The sequence below is a fragment of the Pseudopipra pipra genome, chromosome 22, assembly GCF_036250125.1.
Source record: "Pseudopipra pipra isolate bDixPip1 chromosome 22, bDixPip1.hap1, whole genome shotgun sequence".
Lineage (NCBI taxonomy): Eukaryota > Metazoa > Chordata > Aves > Passeriformes > Pipridae > Pseudopipra > Pseudopipra pipra.
The window spans coordinates 6,221,854-6,238,533 of NC_087570.1; the positions used below are offsets into that span (position 1 = coordinate 6,221,854).

Below are 16,680 nucleotides of genomic sequence, written 5' to 3' on the forward strand. Positions count from 1 at the left end.
GAAATTGGTCACAGAATCACAGAATCACAGAATCAGCTGGGTTGGAAGGGACCTCCGAGATCATCAAGTCCAACCCTTGATCCAACACCGCTGCAGTTACTAGACCATGGCACTGATGCCACATCCAGTCTCTTTTTAAAAATCTCCAGGGACAGAGAATCCACCCCTTCCCTGGGCAGCCCATTCCAATGGCTGACCACCCTCTCTGTAAAGAAATTCTTTCTAATATCCAACCTAAACCTCCCCTGGCACAACTTGAGACCCAGCCCTCCTGTCTTGCTGATCGTTGCCTGGGAAAAGAGACCAACCCCCACCTGGCTGCAACCTCCTTTCAGGGAGCTGTAGAGAGTGAGGAGGTCTCCCCTGCTCTATCTTTGTTGTCCCTAGCACAGGAGTTTGTCTTGTTGGGTGCTCAGGGAGGGGTATGAACATGGGGCAGCCCCAGGTAGGCCCAGGAGATATGGCTGTGGCAGCCCAGCACAGGTCCCTGTGGGTGCAGAAGGGGCAAGGAAGGGGCTGAGGGCAGCCCAGTGGGAACGCTGCAGGTGGAGGAGCTGCCTTGGGAGGGTGGTGGGTTCCCATTGCTTGAGGCTTTATCACACCTCGTGTGAAACTGTGGCAAACCAGGGTCACTGTGAACCACAGGGACCAGTTATTCCCAGTGCTCTGTGACTCAGGCACCCACTGCTCAGTGGAACACACTGACCCACCTCCAAAGGGAGCCAGGGCAGCAACCTGGTGGAAAAGCTGCACAAAAAGGGGCACGTTGGAATGTTACAACTGTGTGTGATGGGGACCACGGCCTTGGGACCCCTCCTACACAGTGGAGGCTGATAAACAGGAGCCTCAAAGACAGGAACCTGGTTTAGGGTGGAAGAAGAAGGAAGCTCAGCTAATTTTGCTGTCTTGGAGAATCATTTGCCACCCATGAACATCACAAGAGGGAAAGGAGGTTTTGGACAGCAGAGTCTTTGTAGAAGGAAAAGGAAATCCAAAAGCTGGCAGCCAAATGGTGTAAATCCAGACTAAAATTAATGGAATATCTGGTGGGTTTTACGAGAAGATAATTGACCATTGGAAAAACTTGCTTAAAGCCTGCAAATTTCTTCTCCTCCTTGTCCCTGGGCCAGCCAGGGTGGATTCAGAGCTCCGAGGGGATTGTTCAGCTCAGGATAAGAGGCTGGAAGCTGTGGTGCACTGAGCATGACATTTCCATTGCACCGAGTTTTCATTAAATAAAAGGCTTTTAAAAATGCAAAATGCTTCAAAGTATGAGGTTTATTTGGGGTATTATTTGTAATGGTTTAGAATATATCTTCTTTTACATTATAGTTGCTGCTATTAATGTACTTACTGTGCACCACTGTCATTGCTAGTTAAGATAAAGTAACAAATTTAGGGGTGTTTTAGAGCTTCTTGCTAGCACTGGGTGAAAAATGTTGTTTTCCTTTCAGATCAAACGCCACTAGTGTTTTAATGAAAAAGCCAGGTCCTCTGATAAAATAAACACCATTTTTGCCCTGAGTAAACAAATACTCAGTTTAAAAAGAAATTTCACAAGTCTGACCCACACAACGTTTCGGGATTAGCTGTTTTCCAGAGCTCTTCCTAGTGGGAAAAATTGAAGAGATCTATTTCTTGCCTTTTTTTTTTTTTTTTGCTCTTGGAATAAAACCAAATTTTGAAATCCTGGTTTCCTGTGAGCTCGAAACCGCTGGCTGGGACCAGGAGTAAGGAACAACCCACAGCCTGAGAGGGATTTACTGCCAGGAGCAGGCGCAAGGAGCACAGTGGTGTCGAGGCAGTTTTTGGGGTGTCAGTGGGAGAAGGGAGGTTCTGTGTGCTGAGCAGCCACCTCTGGCTCTTCAGTGATGGGTCTACTCGAGGCTGAACTTTTCTTCCTTTGTTTTTGATCGGTGGAGTGAAAGTGGAGAAGGTGGAGATGCTTTTGGGGTTGCTTGTGGCAGGATGGTTGGTTTGTCGGTGGGGAGAAGCAGCAGGACTTGGTTACAGCCAGTAACTCTCCATGCCTGTTGTGGGACCATCCCTGGAAGTGTTCAAGGCCAGGTTGGACAGGATTTGGAGCAACATGGTCTACTGGAAGGTAACCCTGCCCATGGCAGGAGGATGGAATGAGAAAAGGGCCTGGAGTGATAGGACAACGGGAATGGCTTCCCAGTGCCAGAGGGCAGGGATGGATGGGACATTGGGAAGAAATTCTTCCCTGTGAGGGTGGCGAGGCCCTGGCACAGGTTGCCCAGAGAAACTGTGGCTGCCCCATCCCTGGAAGTGTCCAAGGCCAGGTTGGACGGGGCTTGGAGCAACCTGGGCTAGTGGAAGGTGTCCCTGCCCATGGCAGGGGGTGGAACTGGGTGGTCTTGAAGGTCCCTCCCAACCCCAACCGTTCTGTGACTCCATGTGTGTGGGATGGATGCTCTGCAGCATCCCTACAAGTGCATTTGGCATCCCCAGGGCATGTGCTGAAATCAGGGGCAGATTCCCATTCTCCCTGCAGAGGGACAGAATTTATTCTGTGCTCATCGCCTTGGTTTCAGCACAGGATCACTGGCTGTGTGCTGCCCTGTGCAGTCTGTCCCACCACACTTCCTTCCCACCACACCAAAGGTGGTGAGACCTTTGGGCAGAATTTCTAAACTCCATTTCCTAAACTCTGGAATATTGTCCTGTTTTCTTAAAATGTCAACATTGGGAATGGTGCAGAAAAATCCCCGTGTTGCAATGAGCCTGTAGCTGCAGGCCTGGAGGAGGGAGAGATGCTCAGACTGTGGAAACCACTCCTGGAAGTGTCCAAAATGTGTTCAAAAAACACTGCTGAACACTCCCTGAAAGTGTTATAAACTTGTGGTGGTTAGAGACATGGTTTAGTGGTGAACATGGCAGTGCTGGGTTAATGATTGGACTCAGTGACCTTGGGGGCTTTTCCAACCTTGATGCCATGACTCTGAGTGTCCAGTGGGTCATGTTTCTGATGGGGCATATTAGCCCAAGTATTGGGGTGCCATAACCATAAGAGCACCTCTTCTTATGCCACCAGTGGAGTTAAACCAACTTGCAGCTCTTTGGGATGAAAGAAATCCCAGTACTGGAAGTGTGATGAGCTGTAGAGAGGGCGAGGAGGCTTTGCTGTTGTTTGGCTTCGGAAGACTTGTCTGTGGTAGCATCACCTGACCTATTTCAACCCAAATCATCTGGAAAACCAGCTTTAACATTGGTTTAATTTTTTAGTACTTTTAAGTCCTAAAAGTGCTGTTCCTCCACATGTGCTGCTGCATCTCTGAGGATTTGCCGACTGTGCAAAGCGCTGAGGAAAGAATGCCCTGTTTTCCGAAGGGAACTGGGAGGTGATGGAGGATCCCTGCTCAGGCTGCTCCTCCACTGCAGAGGCAGAGCTGCTCTGGAGTGGGGGTACCCAGATTTGGGATTCAGAGGAGGAAGGTCCAGCTGGGTGGAGGGACCCAGCCCCTCACACTGGTGAGGCACCTCAGGGTCGATTCAGGGCTCCTCATGAAAAGAAAGAGATTGAGGGGCTGCAGCATTTCCAGAGAAGGGCAGCGGAGCTGGGGAAGGGTCTGAAGCACAAAGAGTGGCTGAGGGAGCTGAGGAGGCTCAGCCTGGAGAACAGGAGGCTCAAGGGAGGACCTTCTTGCTCCCTGCAACTCCCTGACAGGAGGGGGGAGCTGGGGGGTGTTGAGCTCTGCTCCTGGGAACAAGCGGCAGGATGAGTGGAAATAGCTTCAGGTTGCACCAGGGGAGGTTTGGATTGGATATTAGGGGAAAATCCTTCATGGAAAGGGTGGTGAGGCATTGGAACAGACTTCCAAGGGCAGTGGTGGAGTCCTCATCCCTGGAAGAGTTCAAAAGCACGTGGATGTGGCACTTGGGGACATGGTTTAATGGTGAACATGGTTTTGGTGCTGGGCTGATGGTTGGACTTGATGAGCTTGGAGATGTTTTCCAACCTCACCAGTTCTGTGAATCCATGATTCTCCATGGGGGCCAGGGAGCAGTTGGCAATGGATAGGGGAGCAGATGGGTGGAGTGACCACTACTTGGCTCCCCCCTGGCAGAGATGTGGCCAGAGGGCTCAGTGTGGGCTGGGCTCCATCCCTGCAGCCCTGGGCTGGCTCCTCTCTGCTTTTTCCCCCCTGTTTCCATCTTCAGTCCTTTCACAACCTACAATGACTCCTTGTTTCACCTTCCTCCTGCAGAGACACTGATGGACTCCACAACAGCAACAGCAGAGCTGGGCTGGACGGTGCATCCTCCATCAGGGGTAAGTCATCAGCACTTCCAGAGCTGCTCTGTGGCCTCCTGCTGCACTTCAACATAGGAGGGCTGGCCCAACAAAAGTCAGGCACTGAAGCAGAGTGAGCAGAGTGCCTTGGCCACTTGAAGTATCTCACAGCACCAATGCTGCCAGAGCTCCAGGAGTGTTTGGACAACACTCTCAGGGACAGGGTGGGATTTCTGAGGTGTGCAGGGCCAGCAGTTGGACTGGATCATCTTTGTGGATCCCTTCCAACCCAGTGTATTCTGTGTTTCTGTGATCCCTGGCCCTTCCACTCGTGACAGAAAACCAGAGTGGAGCCACCTCCATGTCCTACGTGGGTCATTGAGATGCTTCAGAGCATCCTGCCCAGCTCTGGCTGTGGTGACCAGCAGCAACCTCAGTGCCCAACACCCCAGACCTGCTCCCTTGCACTTGGGTGGCCCAATCCAGCCTGGCCAAAGCCTGGAGATGCTTCCCACGCCTGTACGTGGCAGTGGCTCAGGCTCCATCCTGCCCTCCATCTGCCCTCCACAGGGGCTGGATGAAGACGTTTCCGTGGACCTCACCAGGCTGACAGCAAGTCCTAGACCCGAGCTGACTTGGCAGAATAGAAACAGCCAAGAGAAGCCTCTTGTGGAGAGATTAAACCCAGCTCTGAGCAGTGTGTCAAGCGGGGCGCGGGTGCTGCCGGCCCCAGGCCCCATCACCATGATAAAGCCAGTGTTGCCTGAGCCCCCCCAGCCTGGCCAGTTTCCCCCCGAGGGGGGATGATGGGCACACAATGGGGGGGAGCAGAGGTCAAGTCTTTTTCTCTCCCGGCCCAGCCTTTCTTGTTTGCGGTGTTTCCATATGTAAAGCACGCCCTGCTCCCGCTCCCCAGCCCCCGCCTAATGAGGCCCGGGCCGGCTGGAAGCCGTCTCCCCCTGTTATTGTGCTGCTGCCTCCTTTTGAGCTCCCGGCATGTTAATTAGAGAACGAGGAGAAAGGGAGAGGCTTCTAATTAAGCGCCGAGGAAGCGCAGGGCTGGTGCGCAGGGGTGACTTTCTCTCCCAGCTGGGAAGAGGGAAGTTGGGAGCCCCCCGGGGATGTGGGAGGATGCTGGGGGTCCTAAGCCTCGACCCCGGGGTGCTCCCGTGTCCCCCATCAGGATGAAGAAGTCCAGTGTGGCCCCAGTGGACCTACATCCCCACCTCCAGGCAGGACCCTTGAGGGGGGGTGGCGATGCTGTGGTGCCTTCACAGCCATGGGCAGGACAAGGCAGGGCATCCCACCCATGGGTGACTGGCCAGGTTGGGTGCAGCCAGCATTGCCTGGAAGAGAGAAGCTGCTGTGTGCTCCTCTTTGGGGGTTATCAGAGACCCCAAAGCCCAAACTGTTGCTTTTTGCCTGTACCACCCATAGGTGCCCCCAGGCCCTGTCTCCACTGTCTCCTGTTCATCCCAAGCTGTGGAGACCATCATTCCATCTCCTGCTCGACTAAGGATGAGCTCTCTGGGCTCATGTCCTGACCTTTCCTGGGGGCTGGGCAAGTGTGGATGGGGATGGAGCAGCACTGGGGGTCCTGGGTCTTGGTGGCTGACAAGGTGGGTGTCAGGAGTGGCCCAGGTGAGGGAGAGCCATGCCAGAGACAGGGCAGGGGAAGGAATTGCTTCTCTGTGCCTTGTCCTTGATTCCCTCTCTCCCCTCCCAACCAGTGCCCTAAAAAAGGGGGAGATCCTGCAATTTTCCACTACCACATCAAGTTTATTTCTGGAAAACAAAGCAAATGCTCCCACTGTATTTTGCAAGGATGCTCTTCTCCTCCCCCAGCCATGGCAGCAGATTTGCAGCCACTGCCAATCCAAAGTGGTTGGAGCTGTTAGGGATCTTCCCTGACAGCCTTCTGTTGGGCTGTTAGCCTTGATGTGCGAGGAGCAATCTGTCTCCCATCTCCTGAGCCTCCCTCTCCAGTCCTGGGTGCCCTCGTGAGGCCATTTGCAACTCGAGGGGCTGGGAATGCTCTGCTCCTGCAGGATTTTCCCTGTGGACTCGGTACTGGCACTGGTGCTGGGTCAGGACTGTGCTGCTGCCCTGCCCTGGGTGTTGTGATAGGATGTGTAGGGTTGAGGTCAGAATGTTACAGAAGTGGGAAACAGCTCGGCTTCCACTTGAGCAGGTCTATGAACAAGTTCAGGAGGAGCTGTTCCAGCTGGCCAGGGCTGTGTCACACACCAGCAGGACCCTGGTCCCTACTGCCAGCAGCACACGGGTGCCCTGGGTGGGGAGGGACTGCAGGGAGAGGCTGCACAATCCAGCAGGGTTTAGACTGCAGGAGATGCTCTGTGAGCCAAAGGTGCTCCTCCCACATGGACTCTTCCCTGTTGGTGCTCAGTGCAGAGGAGCAGGGGCCTGTTACAGGCTGCAGTTCGTGCCCTGTATCCCCCACCCCAAAGTATCCCCATCCTACACAGAATGAAGACAACAAGCACTGAAGGGTTTGGGAAAAAACAGCCTAGGAAAAAAGCAGGGAGCTGAAGAGGGCCAGGAGGTGCCACAGCAACCCTGAGCTCTGTGGGGACCCAGGGAGCAGCTGGAGCTGTGGCAGGGCAGGTTTAGGTTGGATTTCAGGAAAAGGTCCTTCCCCCAGAGGGTGGTTGGGCACTGAACAGGCTCCCCAGGGCAGTGGGCCCCGAGGCTGCCAGAGCTCAAGGAGCATTTGGACAACACTCTCAGGGACAGGGTGGGATTATTGGGGCTGTGCAGGCCAAGAGTGGGACACATTGATCCTTGTGGGTCCCTTCCAGCTCAGGATATTCTATGATCCTATGATTCTATGAGCTCTACAGAGCCTCCTCCAGAGATGGCAGAGTCAGTCAGCTGGGATAGTGGGCTGAGCTTCCCATGGGGAAATCTGTCAGCTCCGAGCTGTCTTGCTGAGAAGGATGCTGCTGTCATTCCACGGCTCGCAGGCATGTCTACATCCCATAGATCCAGTTCAGGACAGCTGGAGCTGGGACCTGCAGACATTGACCCTCGAAGGGACAGGGATGGGGGCTCCAGAGGGATCCACCCAGCATCTCCCTTTCTGGGAATGCAGTGGGATTGGCTGTGGTCCATTCACGCCGCTGGGAAAGGCAGTGGCCACTGGCCTCTGCAGTTGGCCAGGAGGTTTTACGGCTCCTGGGGAAGTGGGTCCTGTCTGCCACAGATGTAACCATAGTGGCACTGGTGGGAATCCATCTGCTTAAGGCATCATGTTCCTTTGCTGGAGGCTGAGCCGTACAGGTAGAGTCCCTGCTAAAGCCATTCCTGCTGTGGAGGAGACTCTGCTGTCCCTGTCACCAGCAGAGAGGCTTGACCCTAAATCCAAGCATGGAGCACAGTGCTGGTGGCCCCAAGCTCTGCTGAGGGCTTGGGCCACCTTGTCCCCACAGTGCAGAGCCTGCCTCGGGGGTGGTGGGGGTCAAACCCCACCAGGTGGGGGTGTGATGCTGGGCACTATGGGATGGGCACAGAGTGGGGCAGCTGGTGCTGGCAGAGCCTGCTTGGCACACAGTGGGGTTGGGAAGAGGCAAGGAGGGTGGGGAGCATCTGCCCAGTGCAGCCCCGTGACTTTCTGTGTCCTGCCCACAGTGGGAAGAGGTGAGCGGGTACGACGAGAACATGAACACGATTCGCACCTACCAGGTGTGCAACGTCTTCGAATCCTCCCAGAACAACTGGCTGCGGACCAAGTACATCCGGCGGCGAGGAGCACACCGCATCCACGTGGAGATGAAATTCTCAGTCCGGGACTGCAGCAGCATCCCAAATGTCCCAGGCTCCTGTAAGGAGACTTTTAACCTCTACTATTTTGAGTCGGACTTTGACTCAGCCACCAAGACCTTTCCTAACTGGATGGAGAATCCCTGGATGAAGGTGGATACAATTGCCGCTGACGAGAGCTTCTCCCAGGTGGACCTGGGCGGACGGGTGATGAAGATCAACACCGAGGTGCGCAGTTTCGGGCCCGTCTCCAAGAATGGTTTCTACCTGGCCTTCCAGGACTACGGGGGCTGCATGTCCTTGATTGCCGTGCGCGTCTTCTACCGCAAGTGTCCCCGTGTGATCCAGAACGGGGCCGTCTTCCAGGAAACCCTCTCGGGGGCAGAGAGCACCTCGCTGGTGGCGGCGCGGGGGACGTGCATCGCCAACGCCGAGGAGGTGGACGTGCCCATCAAGCTCTACTGCAACGGGGACGGCGAGTGGCTGGTGCCCATCGGGCGCTGCATGTGCCGGCCGGGGTACGAGTCCGTGGAGAACGGGACCGTCTGCAGAGGTAACCACGTGCTTTGGTCCCACCCTGGGCACCCGCCTCCCTGTGCCAGGGGTGGCAGTCGGGATTTGCTCCTGGGATCTGCATGAACCAGCTGGGAGTGACCTCCCTGGGCAGGGGTGGGAGAGGAGCATGTGTGGAGGCTGACTCTTTCCCCAGCTCCTCAATTCCTGCCCTGGGCTCATCCATCCATTGCAGAGGCTCTATGGGACCTCTGGGTCCCAGGGCCACTGTTCCCAACCACCTGTTGCTGGTGCCATCCATGCTCTTGGATGGGACATATGTGTGTCACTGTGGTGCGTGTCACCAATTGGCTGCTGCCTCCCAAAATACTGGGGCTGTTTTCTCATTGTTTTGTGCCCTTGGCACGGGCTGAGTTGCTTCTGGGATGAGGGCAGTGGGAGTGCAGGCTCCCAAAGGGGGTGCAGTGGCAGGGAACAAGTTGTCTACAGCGTTTTCCTGGTGAGGTGCAAATGGCCCAGGGTGGAACATGTGCTGTTCAGCTGGCCCCTGGGCTCCTCAACAGCCAGAGGTTTCCTGCCCTGTAGATGTTCTGCCTCCCTGCCCCTGTAGATGTTTTCCTGTTTTGTAGATGTTCTCCTGTTTTGTAGATGTTTTCCTGTTTTGTAGATGTTTTCCTGTTTTGTAGATGTTCACCTGCCCTGTAGATGTTCACCTGCTCTATAGATATCTTCCTGTCCCTATAGATGTTCTCCTGCCCTATAGGAGTTCTCCTGCCCCTGTAGGTGTTCAAAGCAGGCTCCATGAGTGCCTGCTGAGCTCAGCTGAGCACCATGGAGCCAGTGTGGTGCAGGCAAGTGAGAGGCTCTGCGCCACCCTCCCTTCTGTGCTCCTCCCCAGTTGCACTTGGGAAGGTTGGAAAAGGAACTACTGGGGTTGTTGGAAGAGAGATGGGGACCCAAGAGCTGTGTGATGGGCACCTGCAGCTGTACCACACATGGAGCAAACAACCGTGTTTGGCACATGGGATCTTCTTCCCCCCTGTCCTGGCTGAACAGCCAAATCCCACTGCAGTTCCAACAGTACCAGCACACTCCAAGCAGAGCCTCTGAGATCAGTTATAGAGACGTTGGTGGGCACTGCAGAGCCAAGGGAGGACCTGTGTCTCCTCTCTTCTGGCTGTGAAGGGGTGGCCAGGTAGCACCAAGCAAGGGGAAGGTGCTGGTAGTGGAAGATGCACAGGCTGGAGAGGGGGATGGACAGTCTGGCTGTGCTCAGTAGGGACTGCAGGCTGTATAGTCCCCTCGGAGAGGGCTCCATGTCTGCTGCTGGTGGCTGGGCTGCTCACATGCCAAAATTTTAGGTCCTGGTGTGCTCCGGGGGTCACTTAATATCCATGATTTCAGCTACTCCTCAGTTGGCCACTCAACATCTCTTCCCACTGAGCTTGGGGAGATCAGGTGTCTTCCAGCCTTAGCAGGGATGGGGATGGGGACAGCAAGGAAATACTGCTGGAAACTGAGCCTGGCTAATCCCTGCCTCGAAGGGCAGACAGGGGTTTTACAACTCCCAAGCAAAGCATCTGTAGCAACACCAGAAAGCCCCAATGATTCATGGCAACTTTTCTATCTCAGCCTGGTTTTTTTTCAGAGCAGACCCAGCCCCGTGCAGTGCTTTGCTCTGATGCAACTGGGCTTTCTTGGGGGCTCCCTGGTCCCGCTGCCAGCCCGGCCAAGGGACAGTCCCTTCGATGCCCCGCGGCTGCCAGGACCCCTCCCGCAGAGCCCTGTGCCCGCAGGGCTGCAGGGGAGGCAAGAGCGGGGGCCAAGGTGGAGGGAGCGAGCAGGAGGGAGAGGCCGGGCCCTCTTTGTCTGCGCAGCAGCAGCAGCAGGATTTTGGGAGGTCCGGTGCCTCGGCAGCTGTTTCTCCAGCCGGTGCTGGCGCTCGCCCGGCCCCGCTCTCCCCGCCCTCATTAATCACACAGTGGCCGCAGCCCGACATCTGCGTGGGGCAGCTGGCTCCGGGGCTGCCTTCCCCTTCCCCTTTCCTTTCCCCTTTCCCATCCCTTTCCCTTCCCCCTTCCCCTTTCTCTTTCCCATTCCCCTTCCCCTTCCTTTTCCCTGTCCCTTTCCCCTTCCCTTTCTCCTTCCTTTTCCCTTTCCCCTCCCCTTTCCCCTTTCTCTCACCTTTCTCTTTCCCTTCCCTTTCCTCTTTCCCCTTCCCTTTCCTCTTCCCACTCCCTTCCCCTTCCCCTTTCCCATCCCTTTCCTCTTTTTCTTCCCCTTTCCATCTTTCCCTTCTGCTTCCTTTCCCTTCTCCTTCCTTCCCCTTCTCCTTCCTTCCCCTTCCCATGTGGGGCTGGACCAGGGCTGGATGGGACCCCAGGATTGTGCTAGACTGGGAAACCCCCTCCATTTCCCCCCAGTATCCCCCAGAAGCGGAGTGGGGACTGGGACAGGAGTCAGGACAGCCAAGGCATCCCCATCCACTCCCAGCCCTCCCAGTGAGCCCCCCAAAGGGCTGGGGAAGGGGCTGGTGGCCCCAGCTCAGCTCAGGAAGGACCTGTGGGATGCAGCCCTGCATCCCTGCCCACCTCCCACCCTGGCCCTGGTCCCTGCGGAGGCAGCGTCGGAGCCGCCTGGCTCGGCCAACTCACTCCTACATGTGGCTGGCAGGTTTGCTCGTGTTTCCAGGGGTGGGAGGGAATCTGGGCCCCTTTCCAGAAGCAAAACAAAAGCAAATCCGAGCTGACTTTCGGGGTGAAGTGCTCTCACATGGCTCGGGTGCCCCAACAGGACATAGCAGGGACTGTGGGGGGACACGGTCCTGCCCCTCCAGGGGGTCCAGGTGGAGAAGGGCATCCCAAGGAATGGCCAGCAGCTGGAAGGAGCTGCTTGTTTTCCGCCCTGGGTTTCTCAGCCGGCTGACAGCGCCGGCCTGCTCGCGGCACTGCGCTCCAGGGATATTTATGGAGGAAGTTCATGCATCTAACAGCTTAAGCTCTTCTAAGCTCAGAGCCCCAGCACAAAAGGATTTGGGGGCAGTTAACAATTCTATGTGGTTAAGAGATTTTCATTTTGCCGGGGCCTCGCTCGCCCGTCCCACAGGGCCCTGAGAGGGGCTGGCTGCCCGTTCCCCTCCGCTTCCCTCCGCTCCTCCGCTCGCTTCCCGGCTCCTGGGCCGCGCCTCCCCCAGCCCCGTCCTCCCCACTTCACCTTCTGCTCCCTGCCTGCGTCTTTTCTCTCCATCTCCCTGTTCTTTGTCTGCGCCTCCCCCCTGGCCCCCCCTCCCCGTCCCTCCCATGCAGCATATTAAGCGCATTTCTCCCTGTGCCTCTCGTATCCATTGGCTCCTCTCAACCACGGCACAGGCAGAACCATTGTGCTGCTGCTCTCCCTGGCCTGGCTGGACGGTGCCTGCACGGGCTCTGCCTGCTCAGGGGTCGCTGCTGGTCCCAGCAATTCAGCCCTTCATCCTCCTCCAGCCCCTCTCCGTCACAGGAGGACACCTCTGATCCCAGAATTCTCTCTTTGTTGTGCCTGTGCAGCGCTGAGCGTGGGGAGTCCCCTGGCCTTGCTGGGGTGACAAGGGATGGTTTTGCCCTGCAGAAGCTGGTGGTGACACTCTCTGGCTATCAGAGACATGTGGTGTCATCCCTTGGGGTCACGAGCATTTCTGAGGAGGAGAGGAGCTGGTGACCTGATGGGAAGAGGAGAAACCTGGTCAGATTCAGGCTGCCAGCTGTCTTCTCCTTGCCCCTCTTCTATGCTCTTTGCCTCTCTACTTCAGTCTTGTGAGACCTCCCTCCTCCAGCGCTGCCTCCAGCTCTGGGGTCCCCAACAACAGAATGACATGGACCTGTTGGAATGAGTCCAGAGGAGGCCATGGAGATGCTCCAAGAGCTGGAGCCCCTCTGCTCTGGATTCAGGCTGGGAGAGTTGGGGATGTTCACCTGGAGAAGGGAAGGCTCTAGGGAGACCTTAGAGCCCCTTCCAGTGCCTAGAGGGGCTCCAAGAGAGCTGGAGAGGGACTTTGGACAAGGGCCTGGAGGGACAGGACACTGCGGAATGGCTTCCCACTGGCAGAGGGCAGGGATAGATGGGGAGAAATTCTTCCCTGTGAGAGTGGCGAGGCCCTGGCACAGGTTGCTCAGAGAAGCTGTGACTGCCCCATCTGGAATTGTTCAAGGCCAGGTTGGATGGACCTGTGTGGTTTAGTGGAAGGTGTCCCTGCCCATGGCAGGGGTGTTGGAACAAGATGAGCTTCAAGGTCCCTCCCAACCCAAACCATTCGGGGATTCTGCGATCTCCCAGCCCAAGGTGGAGATGAGCCTCCTTCCCTGCCTGTGCTTTATGTTATTTTGGTGTCCAGGGCAGCAGATTTGTCCCCATCCCACCATGTGTGGAGGATGCAGGTGCAGATCATGCTGTGCATGTACATGAGGACCCAGAGCCATCCCTCCTTTCCAGAGGGGTGGGAAGCAGTGAGGGTCTTTCCCAGACAGATTCAGAGGGGGCCAAAGTATGTGCTAAGGGCTTGGAGTGCCATACAGCTTTCCAAGGTGCCGGGGAAGGGCATGTCCGAGCAGGACGTGATGTTTTGATGAGAAGAGGCTATTTATGGCACTCTGCCTGTTTCAGGTCTGGGCCTCCACTGATAATGCTGGACCCAGCCAATAAATTGTAAGGCTCTAGGGGTAATCAAGTTCTTCCAGGAAGCATTCCTGGTTGAACTGGAGCAGATACAGCCAATAGTGCTGGAAATGTTTCCAGAGATGGAGAACTGCCCGTTAAACGCTTCCAGCCGTCGCTCCTGCTGTGCCTAGTGCTGGGAGCTTTGTCTATCACCACACCTCTGTGGTCTCTGTGGCTGTTTATGGATAATCCTTGGCCTCCACTCCTCTGGTGAGGTTTTCAGCCAGCTTTTTTGGCTCTTCCCAGCCCTTGGCACTGCTTTAGCCTTTCCCTTGGCAGATCCAGCTCTCCATGCACAGGATGCTTGTGGTGATCAGCCGCGTGCCAGGGAGGATGCTGAGATTCCCTCTTCCTACACCCCCCCCCCTTGCTTAACTATTTGGGCAGTGGCATTTCTCTGGGTGCTTTTGAAGGATCCTTGTCCTTCCTTGTGGGACTGGGAAGACTGAGACTGTGGCCTTCTTGCCCCTGGAGGTGTGATTTGACACGTGTTTGTACCGAAATGCACATTCCCAGCTTGCACCCAGCTCCCCGCGGCGTCGGGGGGTCACTGTATCCAGAACCCGTCATCCTCGGTATTTACCACACTACAGCTTCCATGTCATCAGCTAACTTTTATTGGGAATGCTCTGGGCTCTCTCCTGGGTCATTGATAAAAATGTTAAACAGCCCAGAGGCACGAACCAAATTTGTTGGCTCTAGTGGAAACAGACCCGCTCGCTGCACGTTCCCTGCTCAGATCTCAGGCCCTGCAGTGTCAGCCAAGTTTTAATGCATCAAGGATGTCCCGTGGTGTCGGTGGACCCACTGATGTTGGAATCAAAATATCATGTATGTTAGCAAGGGAAATGCTCTGCAGAGGTTTGGGTATGTGGCATTAACAGCACAACCCCCCCCTCCCAGCCAATCTTGTAATTGCATCAAAAACCCCTACAAGGCTAATTTGCCTTAATCTGTTTTCCCTAAATACAAGGAGATTGGCACTGCTATGCCTACCTTCCTTTAATCCTTCCCTGATCCAGTCCTGGGGCTGGCACAGCCTTATTTGACTGGTACTGACGTTGCAATCCTAAAATAGCCACAACTGCCTCATTTAGCAAACAGCTTTTTCCTACATCTCCAAAACCTGTTGCCTCTCATGGTACATGGAAAATGAACGTTGAGTGTCCCCTGGTCCATCAGCCCCCTTTTTACACCCCCTTAGGAAGGTGCTGCCCTGACAGACTGATTTAGCAATGTTTAACTTTAGTAGCTGCTATTTAACATCTAGAGTTACTGCTGGAATGGAAAGTATTCCACCATCATCCTCAAAGATGATTACATCACCTGGCTGCTTCCCAAGTACAAAACAGGAATTTGTCTGCCTTTTCTACAGGCTTGTTGACAATTTGAATGCTCCCAGCCGGCCAGGGCTCCGTGGCATTGTTGGATGCTGCTTTTGGGGCTTCTCCCTCTCCTCCCTCTCCGTCTGGGAAGCAAGAATACAGCGTCTTTCTTTCCACGGCTTTGATTCTTCTCGCTGACCTCTCCATGTTGTGAATCCAATTAGGGCTGTGGTGGGGACTGCAGCTGCTCTGGGAGCCCCTCCACGCCTGCTTGGTGCTCCCTGGGGTGGGAGGAGATGCCAGCCTGTCCTCTGCACATTCCTGTTGGAATCTGGGCTTTGGGAGGTTGGAGTGGGACCAGGGGGAGCCTGGTAGAGCAAGGGGGTGTCATATGGGGGTTTGAGGGATTGATTTACTGTTGGTGTGAAGCCCTAAGAGATGCTGACCTCGCAGGGAGGTCACAGGAATGGGGCAAGATGTGCTGCTGGAGGAGGGAGATGGATCACTTACCTTGGAGTAGGAAGTGCAGCTTCTGAGGGACTAGATCTTCTTGGGAAACAAAGGAAATGAGAATCGCTTTCTGATTTCGCTTTCAAGACAAGGAATGGGCTGAGACCTTCTATGAAAGTATTTTCTCTACAGAGAAAGAGAGGAGATGAGATTTTCCAGGATGTGAGAGTGGATTTTAAGCAGCAGGAGTGTTGCAGAGCACTTCCAGCCCTGTCGTGGTGGTGTATTAAAGACCCCAGCAGGATGCAGAGGATGGCCTTGGAGCAGCCCAGGGAAGCTGAAGAGGAGCAGCATATTCTCATTTATCAGTGGGGGCAGGTCATGAGTACCTTGGGTTGGAGGAAGGGATGGAGATCTCAGGTCCAGCAAAACCCAGTAGCAGTTTCCTGATGGAAATGATGGCCATTCCCAGGATTTCTCAGAGAAACATGGTGGACTTTTGCATTGCCACTGTCTCCCTCAGCTGCTGCTCCCCAGTCCCTTTGCACCAGCCCCTTCATCCCTGTGCTTGAGGTCTCAGAATGGTTTGGGTTAAAGATCATATGGTCTTCTCCTGCAGAGCTACAGGGATGGTCCCTGACCCCCTTCCCACCCTGGGACAGGCTGCTCCCCCCAGCCCTGTGCTGGGATCAGGGAGAAGATGGGAGGAGCTGCTGAGAGCATCCCTGGAGGGTGGTGTCCCCTCAGCCCCCTGGGGGTGCAGGGATGTGCTGTGACACGGGTGCTTTCATGGAGCTGACACGTGTATCCAGAAGAAAATCTCCCTCTGACTTATTTTTTACAGATGAAAACAGCATTTTGGATCGAATACCACATTCCTGGTCCTGCTACACCCATGTGAGCAGGGAATGGGGGCTCTGGCAGCATCCCTCCTCTCCTTCCTTGGCCTCCCTTTACCCCCCCCTTTTTTCTTTTCTGAGAGAAGTGGTAAACATTAATAGGAACTGGAATGAATGGCTGGGATTCAGGCCCGGGATTCCAGAATTTTAACTCGTTATTGCCATAAAATGAAGGGAATGTGTTTTTTGCCATTAGTTTTTTGCCTCTGATTCAAAGAGCTCAGAGATCTTGGGGGGGGGGGAAGAAGGATTTTTCCTTGAATTCCTCACAGTGCTGAATTTTTATGAGGGGAATATTCTTTGTCATATGTAACTTGAGGAAAATGGGAGAAAAAGGTGCTTTTGAGGATTTTTTTGTTTTTCATTTGAGATTTTTCACCAAGTTGGGCCAAAGCCAAGAAATCGTTTTGAACATTTAATTTTGGGAAATACCCTGAGATGTTCTCTGCACAGATTTAAGGGTTTTTTGATGTCAGATGAGTCAGATGTGCTTGGTAGGAGCACAGTTCTTTTATTTTAGGCACACAAGGTAAAAATCATACAGAAAATTCAATCTAGAAGCCATAATTAGCTTAATTAGCTCCAGGGAAACTCGTTATTGTTCCCCATATGCCTTAGAAACATATATCACTGGGAAGTGTACAGAAAAGTCCCAATAAAGGTTAGGAAGTGGAATCAAAGTGTTCATAGTTCACACAATGGCTCTGTTTGCACAGACCAAACATCAAAGGAGGTTAAATTAGGCTTGGCCAAGCAAAATACACAA

The 16,680-nt window shown here is 54.6% G+C and overlaps 1 protein-coding gene across 4 annotated transcripts in view; it reads left to right on the top strand.

Moving 5' to 3' along the window:
* Nucleotides 1–16,680, top strand: part of EPHB2 (EPH receptor B2) — a 122,915-nt gene that overhangs the window by 33,409 nt on the left and 72,826 nt on the right. For all 4 annotated transcript variants that reach the window (XM_064678705.1, XM_064678706.1, XM_064678707.1 and 1 more), the window contains exons 2-3: nt 4,230–4,294; nt 7,904–8,588. In XM_064678705.1, coding sequence (XP_064534775.1) covers nt 4,230–4,294; nt 7,904–8,588 — 750 coding nt within the window. The remainder of the gene's footprint in view (nt 1–4,229; nt 4,295–7,903; nt 8,589–16,680) is intronic.